Source organism: Aspergillus luchuensis, chromosome 1 (assembly GCF_016861625.1).
Source record: "Aspergillus luchuensis IFO 4308 DNA, chromosome 1, nearly complete sequence".
NCBI classification, from domain to species: Eukaryota; Fungi; Ascomycota; class Eurotiomycetes; order Eurotiales; family Aspergillaceae; genus Aspergillus; species Aspergillus luchuensis.
Genome location: NC_054849.1, coordinates 2,366,315 through 2,376,140, shown reverse-complemented (window position 1 = coordinate 2,376,140; position 9,826 = coordinate 2,366,315). Strand labels below are relative to the sequence as shown.

Genomic DNA, 9,826 nt, shown 5'->3' with positions numbered 1-9,826 from the left:
TTAGTAGCTCCTGTTTGGATCCTCCCATATCTCGCGTGTGTGCGGGCCTGAGTGTTGGACTTAAGTGGGCTAAGTATAATTATAATTGTCTTTTATATTTGTACGCATTATAACTATTATAATCTTCTGCTGGTGCTGCTCCTCCTTCCCATTGTTGTTCTTCCTCTTATGGTCCCGCCCACCCTGCTGGCTCAACCAACTACTTACTTACCTTACCCACCACCACTCCTACTAAGGTATTTACCTGCCCTTTTCCTCTGCATCTCTTCCCCTCTGAATTCTTGCATTCCAATCAAAAGGAAAGAAAGAAAGATTCTCTCCTTCCCCTGCCCGAGACATCTTCGATCCCATTGTCTTTTTTCTTTTCCCGAACCCACTTTTCCCTCCCCCCCCCCCTTTGACATTTCACTGCCATCTCCCCCAAAACTTTCCTTCCCTCTTTATTGTCGGGAGGACAACCTACTTACCCTACCATTTACAACCATCTCTTACCACACCCATCCAACTACTTCCGACATCTTTGAGTCCTTGCATTTTCTTTCTTTCCCTCCGTTAATTTCTTCCCCCATCCCTTCCCCTCCCCATCTTTTGTCTGTTGTCATAATCATTTATCTGGTACTATTTTTCATTCCTTCCGATATTGCATTTGTTATTGTTTTTCTTCTTTATTGGCGCTCTTCGTTGAGATCGCTAAGGAAGTAAAAAAAAAAGAGGACTCTCCAGTGACGGAAAGGAAGAGAAAGAGGACCAACCAACGTCTCCCTTCCCACGCGACGCATTCATCTTCACAATCCCTTGCGTTCACTGCGCCTCCGCCGCTCCCGCGAACTCAAACATTGTCAAATCTATCTCTTGAGTGAACTCAGCACGAAATTCCGACTGCTAATCTAGCGATTTGGACTTCCTGTGCAAGGTTTGACCTGGGACCGATGGTTATTCGAAGAGCTGGAAGGGCCGTTCTGATTTGACCTGTTCGCTGCGCGTTGCGGGTGCGTGCCGCACTCTCTTGGTCGCCCACTACAAGAACTCACCCCAACAATTGCGGGCACTTTCCATCGCGATCGCATCGACTTCAGACTACCTGACCTTTGTACGCCACCAGAAGCCCCGGAGCACTCACCAAATATTGTTCTGAAATCGTGTTGCCGCCTTCCGCCGCTTGTTATTTTCTTGGCCGATCCAGCCGAATCTCTCGCTCGAATCTCGCCCGATATCGTCGCTTCCACCCCCCACAACCGCCACCACCCCCAGACAATCTTGGGTGACGAAAGACGTGCCACTGATTCACGTTCCAAGATTTTCTAATCACTGAAATACTATATAAGCTCAGTTCATTGGGAAAAATAAATCGAGGCAAACATTCGGCCGCGAAGTCAGCGACTCAACACTCCGCAGCCCATACGTTTAATCTTTCCGCCTTTTGAGTTTCTGGGAGCTCCGTCGCAATCACTGTGAAAGCTCTCACACCTTGCTAATACGGTGCAATCTCACCACCTTATCGGGATAGCACAGACAACTTCAATCTATCCGCTGGACGGTGGCGATAGACATTGGATGAGATTGGGAGTAGTTGGTCTGTAAACCCTCGAAACAAGCCGTTGGCGTGATGGGGTCGTTAGAGGCTGAGCACACGCACAGGTATGTTTACCCTGTGGTAGCTTGTCGCAAATAGTCATACGGGGGGCTTACCAACAGAAAATTTGCTAACACGATTCTTGTTTGCTTCCTAGGGAACATCTACCAGCTCTGGGATATCTTGGCAAAGACGGACCTAGCTACGCTCCGAAGCACCCCGGTATAGCAACAGCACATACGTCCTCGCCAACACCACTATTGAGTCCAACCACCATGTATACAGGTCAACCCTTACCTGTTTCCTACACTAGTTCGACTGGTTCTGGTCATCTACAAGCGGGATACATATCGCCCCCGGATTCGCGCCGCGCGCTGGAGGAGGAGAAGGACAAACAGCAGCAACAGCCTCAAAGGCAATCGCTTCCATCAATCCATGAGGCTCTAGGGAATGACAACCATCTACCATACCCTGCGCCGACTCCGGCTCCTCCACAGCAAGCTCATCACGCGCCACCTCATTCCTTACCCTCTAACATTGTTGGGCGGCCAGCCACCGAGGGACCTCCAGGGCCGCCAAATCCCTTTTCAAGTGGAGCAGCGACTGGCCCTTTCATGCGGGAACCTGCTTTTCAGCACCAATTGCAAGCAGAAGCCTTAAGGTCAAGCTTGACATCGATCAACACCCAGGATTCAAGGAACGCGTCCTTGCAATCACTAAATTCCGGAAAGTCACCTACTCAAAGTGCGAAGACCGGCATTACTTCGATTTCTGGTTCCCAAGTTGGATCTGGCTATGAGTACAGCGCGCCTCCTTCTGCCGGGAGTGTGGCCTCGCCTAATGGTTATGGTGCGTTTTCGCAATCATTCTCATTCCAGCCGCAACCCCCATCAAATGCGGCAACGTATTCAGCTTCTTATGATGCTCGATCCTATGCGGGGACATCATGGAAACCTGGTGTACCAGAAACTGCTCGTGTGGACGATGTAAAACCGAGTCTAGCGACCCGTCCAGCCATTGCGGGGCAACCACAAAGCGATTCTGTTAAACGTCACCTGGATATTTACGATGTGGAGACGTCTCTGAATGAGGTATGTGATTGTCTACTATGGAACTAAGTGGATCAAAATTGAATCTCCAATTGGTCCTTTGATGAAAAGTGCCAAATCGCTAATAATAATAGATTGCCGAGATGAGCACCAGAACCTTGGATTTTTCCAGGCACTATGCGGCAAGGGCACACCACACACAGCGTTCTGGCCCTGTCTTGGGTTCTCTGCCCTCGATCCACGAAGTTGAGGAAATGCTCAACATACAGCGTCGTAATCAGGATGCTTTGATTCGCATACGGACAGCAATCTTGAACCAGGAACATGCCCTGGCAGAACAGATGGCTCAAAGAAAGGCTTTCAAAGCCGGTGGGGTACATGATGATGTCCACCACATGGCAATGTACCAGGAGGAATACAAGGGCAGTGGCGGGTTTGCTGGCCCTGATTCCAAAAAACGACGAGGGGTACGTCTATTCCGTTGTTCCCCATTCTGTTCCCTATTTTCCCCCTTGCCCCTCGATCCTGTTTACTAAGGGATTACCCCTCGCCCCCCAATTTCTTCACAAGCATACCCACTTCTACTTTTGCCATCGCTAACAGCGGCACTCGTACAGAAAGCTGCCCCTCCCGGTCGTTGCCACAGTTGCAACCGAGCCGAAACACCGGAATGGCGCCGTGGGCCCGACGGTGCCCGGACTTTGTGTAATGCGTGCGGCTTGCATTATGCAAAATTAACTCGGAAGATGGGCGCGAACAAGGCATCATCCTTGGGTTCGAATCTGAAGCCCAAGACTGCCCTGGACTCCGCATCACCGAGTAGCCATTAACTTATTAGCCTGTTCATTTATGTGGCGTTGGAACGGCATGGGACTAGAAGTGTCAGGCGTTTTGAGTCCTGTTTTCACTCTTGATCATTACCTAGTGTTGGCTTCGTTTTGGTCCTCGTTTGATCTGCTTCAAGGTCAAGTTTTTCCTTTCGGATGGTTTGGATGATCACGAAAACTCCGGGCATGCGGACTTGATTTGGTTTGGTCCCATTGGTCCCTTGAATTACCTTCTAATACCCCTTGCACGTTGTGGGAAAAGGTATTCCGATAGACTTTTTTTCTGTGTTTTTCTCCTGTCTTTTTTTTTTCCCTTCCTGTTTTCCCTCCTTAACCCACTTCCCCCTCAAACTCCGCCTCATCATATTTTGGTGGCTTTAATCTTTACTCCGTTCCATCATCGTTGTGCAACTGGCTTGTGTGCACTCCGACCCTTTTGAGTTTTTCTTACGCGCCGCTTGTCTTTGGTATTATGCTACTTGTTGCCTTTGCTCTGGTTTACAATTATACCCCCCGTTTCCTACCAATGTCCTGCTGCTTGCTTGGGAATTGCAATTACCTCCAGATGTGCCTATATGATGTTCATGCACTCATGTCTGTCGTTGAAAATTGAAGAGGGTCTACTGCCTCCGTGTTATGACTAAAGTGTAAAGATAGTTTTTCTCTTCACTTCTATAAAATATTTACTATATATTCTTACTATAATGACTGATCTGTCATTGAGTGGTGACCTATGCATCTAGTATCTGCTATGAAGGAAAATGAAGCTTCAGTCGGTAAGCCGGTCATGTAGTCGAGAAAATACCATGCAGTGCTCCGTACCACGGACTTTCAATTCAATATTGCAGTCAGAGCAGTAGCTATCCACGGGTCCTTAGCCTTAGCCTACACTATTGAGGCGCAAGCGACGAAGAGGCAATAGCGCCTGATTACATGGCTCTCCCACGCCCCGGGATCTAGACGCCAGTACCTTTGGCCACCACTGCCCACGGAGCTGTGGCAATTGTTGGAGCCAGGGGCTAGGCAAGATAAACTCGGTAGTTGCTTCTGTGGCCCTTTCTGTAGCGTACCAACGTGTTCATTCAGGGCGTTCTATAGTTTAACCGGCATGACCCCGATTGGTGATGATCCTGCGCTAGTCACAACTTCGACGCCCCTATGATGCATTCAAGTGGCGTCTATAGGCTCCCATACCTTTTCTGTTCCGTAGATCATATACACAAAGTCCCTTGGATCGGTCAATTTGAATAAAGATCGCTTTGGGGTCATACTTCGGGATATCCGGCTCTACAGTGGAAGGCGGGATCAGTGAACCGAAACTGATTACCAAATTGGGCCTACAAAACATTGATTACTTAAGCTTGCTTTCGGCCGACCCACATGTAACCAATGAGCAGCACGGTCGGGGGAGAACCCGCTGGAGGATTGGAAGCAACCAGAAAGGCCTCCAAGTTCGTACCATGTCTGACTCTGTGGCTCTGGCACACGAGATACGGAGGAGCCTATGCCGAGCTATTGCCTTACTCGCCCGACAACTTCTCTGAATAACTTCAGATTCACTAGTGCCATATTGCCTGGCAATCTCAGTTCAGTGATGGTGAACCAATCATGCCAGGGTTTCTGTTTGGATCGATTGCTGTCAGATTATGTGGTACTTGCGCTACCCCGAACGATCGAACCGATCCGATCTCATCTTGTCTCATCTAGCAGGGGTTCTCGAAAACCAACTACTAACTACGGAGTCAATTGTTCCTGCAACTACTTAGTAGTAGTACTGTAGCAGCAAAACATTGGCTACCTTCCTTGGCCTCGGAATGACGCACCTCATGTGAAAACCTAGACTAGATGTGCTGATTGCATACAGAAGGCGGTGGCTAATGGTTGCTTTAAGATCTTATCCTGTACAAACCTCCCCCCTCCCCCTTTCTCACCGCCAATTCATCCCCGGCATCCTGCTTACCGCCTCGAACGCCTCTCACTCACCTTCTTGGGAGGTCAGGTGCAACCATTTCCGCGGGCTGGCTTAGATAGGTCTACCCTATAATGACCCGGAGATTGTTCTTGGTATCCGCGTATTTTCTATCGATAGGCTAAATCAGATAGTGTTCAATAGTCTGCATATGGAAGAGTTCACAGAATCTGTCATTCATCCGAGAAACCTCGACCTCCAAAGAAGCACTAGTCATTACGCTCCCCTTTTTGTAGCGACCCCAAGTAGCACTGAATTGAATTGCACCCGTAGATAGTTACTATGATGTCTGCTCAACTGCGGACAGATAGTCAATCTAGAGATGCCATCAGTTCTTATTTGAGACCGTCTTCGCCGTGTAACACGGTGATCAGTCAGCTGCGCACTATTGCCTTTTTTTCCCCCATAATACTGCCGAATACAACCAGACACATTTGGCCGAAGAGGCGTATGGAAAATCATACCATGTTGAAAAAGGTCCGTAGGTTGATTTGGAATTAATCTACAGGCCGTGTCTCCACGTCCGACGCGACTCTCCCATTGGCTAGTTCTCGATCACGATCATGCCACACATCTATCAAATCTGAGATTAAAGTGGCCCAGCCTCCATACCGTTTAAAAGTGCTTCCCTCGGCCGTCGCCGCCGGTGCCCGATAAAGTAAGCCTAATCGATTAATTAATTAGTCGCCACTACTACACGCCCAACAGAACCCTTCTTCACGGTGTCTCACGGACGGGTTCTCGGGCGCCAAATTCCACTGCATCTGTGCCCCCGAGATCCGACCGATCGGACGAATGGAGGTTACGTCATGGGAGGCTGAGCGAAAAACTACTCAATCTAAGTTAATCTAAATCGAGTCAGGGAAAGAATATTCTCGATTCAACCATGTCCTTTGGAGGGCTCCGAACTCCGAAGTAACTTATAACTGACTAGTATGTAAGTAGATTAGGCTAAGATGATACTCGATGTCATTTTTGGAATTAGTATCTTATAAAATCTTGTGTCATGTGCTCCCGCTGCTTCCGAGAGGATCATGCATGGCGCCGCCGCCCTTGATTTGCACAACGTACAGTATGTATAGTATGTAAACCCAAGGTATGTACTATTTCCCCCCCTGTATATACTCCGTAAGTAACTCCTTCTATACATAGGCAGTCTATTCGGTTCAATAACATAGTGTCTCACTACAGACCCACTGCAACCAGTCTGTCGGTACTGCTGGCTGTGAAGGCATCGTCATACCGACCTTCCGTTTCTGTCTCGTTCTGTGTCTGCATGATGCAATCTTTAAGTGCACTATCTACGGATCCTGCCCGTGCATACAAGCTCACTTTCTGACATAAGGGTGGTTGCTGTGGTGGCCTCATAGATTGCCTTACAAGTTAGAGTGTCTCGATGGGTCATCTTTGCAGAACTATAATCTGATCCCACACAGAACTTTCGGCTACATTCGCTGAAACTTGTCATCTCGCACACATACACAACATACACACAGAGACAGAGAGGGGACGAAAGAAGGAAAGTCGTCTCTTTTCCACTTCCTCACAAGTTGCGTGTACTCCGATTTGAGCAGCAATCATGCAACTGGGAGGGACTTGTGTGTTTCCTTGGAGACAACCCAGAGTTGGCCCTGATTAGTCTCATGCCAAGCGGGTCTGAAGGGCTTTCTCATAGTAACACGTTGTTCTTGGGCAGTAGTCCACTACGTCCCAGGCTGACACACTTGGCTTTCTTCACACAAAGGCATCAATAATAGACTTCTCCGATTGACACCGAAGCCAGACTTGAAGAAGCAGACCTGCTTGGGCCCTGAGATCGTCGGTTCGAAAAGAAAATACAATGGCATACATTCTTTCTTTCCATTGATCGGCGATAAGGGCCGATGTCTGGGTCGATCGGGAGATGTCCCTTATCGAGCCCACAGTTCGCGGACTCCCACCCCTTGACCGCCCACTCTCTTTGGATCTTTGGGGCCAGATCGACATATTCCCAGTCGTGCTGGTTCCTGATTGTCACCCAAGATTCTCCTTCGACTTCCGCCGTGTCCCGGTGTGGTCCAGGCCATAGCCAGCTATTTTGGCTTACGCAAGGTCACGAACCACTTCACTACTACTTACCAGAACATTCCCATCATCCACGATCGGAATACGTCCCTCAGTGGATCGATGGTCCTGAAGCATCGGAATCTGATAGGTGACAGCGCTATGAAGCGCAAGTAAAGTCCGGAAAGTTTTATTGGTAGTATCCGGAATTAACAAATCTTGGGACTGCAGCTTCTCGAACTCCCTTCCTCCTACCCCATACAGCCACCAAAGAAAGATACCCACCGTGAGCAAGAGCGTCGTATGCTATTTCAGTGGGCGCTGTGGGCCTGTACTCTGTTGGTCGCGTGCGCCCCAAATCCTCGCAAGCTCTTAAGCCTCACCGATTCTCGTTAGAACTGTTTTTGGCTGTTACTAAGTATTGATTAGTAGGTAATAGTCGGTATCTCGATGCATACGCCCCTGTATGCGAATACGTGCTCGCATACATACATACATCCATACCTGACCCCTGTCCTGCGTATTACATACGCCAGTCTTTGTTTGATTAGGAGGCCCCGATGTTATTTATGCTGTGAAACATGACGTCCCTATCACTATCATGTAGGTACGCCCCTACACGGCACGTACTATAAGCATTAGGTCTTTTTCTTTGATAAAGGCATTGACACTCCATGATCGGGCATATATCAGAATATGATTCCGCTGTTACACGACAGCAATAGTCATAATTGACATACGCGGCGTCTTTTTGCACTATGCCTCGGTGTGTGTAGTGTTGGAAAAGAAAACTTGTTTTTGTTTTGGCCGTGCTCTAGTCTGCATGAGACTTGACTTGAACTGATGTATCCCAAGCAGAACAGTCCAGATTAACTAACTATTACATTCCTGCTCCGTGCATGCATGCATGCATACTGTATGCTCATATGTACACTTGCCATGCAGCAGCGTAACCCTGCGTTAGGTAAATCATGTATGCTGTATGTACTTGAAAGAAACAGATAAGGGTGTATTGAAGCGTAGCGGAGCATGTATGTAACTGACTTTACACGCATCCATCGTTACATACTAGTAGACCTTCATACGTACCTTGTATCTGCAGGTTTGCGTGTATCTACTAGTTAGTCTCACGCCTCGTGTCAATCGAGGCGTTGGAATGCCATTGGTGGGACGGGGCTTTAGTTTTAAGGTATCTGGTGGTGCGATTCATGCGACCCAAGAACGGAACTCGCTAATCGGGCCCCAGCCTACTACTACTTAACCCAAGTTACCAAGTTACTCTATCCTATCATGACCCAAAGGGACACCAAATCTATGGATAGACTAAATCTCACTTAGTTCCTGGATTGGATAAGTGCCAACTCAGCCAGCAGTGAGCCCCTCATACTATTTTCCTGAGACCACAAGCCATGACTTATGAACACGAGGGGGGAAAGTAAAAAAAAAACAAAATAAAAACAGAACGGGAGGGAGACCGCGCCGGAATGCACGGCTGCCTAAGTCAAGCTGCTAGGATGCCTTAGGAAAAGCCTCCTGCAAGTATGCACGTAAGAAGTGCAGACTGAGCGGGTTGTGGGTGGATAATAAGAATAATAATAATATTTAGGCCTTTTTTTTTTCTCTTTCCCCCTTCCCACCCTCATCTCAAGATTTGAAATTTCAAATGTCTCACTCTTCCTCCTGAATGGTTCTTTGCTTCCAATTGTGGTCCTATAGTCTCCCCAGTAATGTTGAGTCCCCAGTTCCCATACGGATGTTGCTTTTTCTAGTAAGAGCTTCGCAAGGATTTCCCGATTTCCTCCCCCTCTCCCAATTGATATCCACACTTGGTTATCTTGAAGGTTGTATTACCTAAGTTTAGGTCCCGTCGTATCCTTTCCTCTTCCATCGCTATTGTAGCCCGCGGGTCCCGTCCGTTCCTTCCCCAACAATCGACAATCGACCTAGAGACTTTTTTTTTTTTACGCTTTGTTTTGCTTTCTCCCATCTTTAAAACCGGGCAGTGCTACGATCTATCGGTTAGCAGCATGGAGCTTTTACCAAATGAGGGATAGAACAAGCGATCCCACGGGATGAGAGGTAACACTCATCTTGGGTTCCCGACTAGCGTGCGATGGTGGCTCGATGGACAAGACAGCAGATCTCGACCAAATGGGTTTTTCTGCACATAGCCCCACCGCGGATAACCCCGCTGACTGGATGGAACAAAGAACCGTAATGGAAGACGCTTGGCCATCTTAAATTTTAGATGGGGTACTTTAAGCATGAAGAATTCGCAAGCCAAGCATCACCGCTAGAGGGGGAAATGGAAGTGAGGGGGATAATTGGAGACAAGAAAGAAAGAACGAAAGAAAATAGAAGAAAA

The 9,826-nt window shown here is 48.1% G+C and overlaps 1 protein-coding gene across 1 annotated transcript; it reads left to right on the top strand.

Moving 5' to 3' along the window:
- Positions 1 to 1,606: 1,606 nt before the first annotated feature.
- nsdD (GATA-type sexual development transcription factor NsdD) lies at positions 1,607 to 3,452 on the top strand (the record flags this gene model as incomplete). Its single annotated transcript, XM_041691479.1, has 4 exons — positions 1,607 to 1,638; positions 1,731 to 2,664; positions 2,757 to 3,089; positions 3,240 to 3,452. 4 exons carry the CDS (start codon positions 1,607 to 1,609, stop codon positions 3,450 to 3,452), a joined length of 1,512 nt encoding a protein of 503 aa, XP_041537544.1.
- Between the last annotated feature and the right edge of the window lie 6,374 nt (positions 3,453 to 9,826).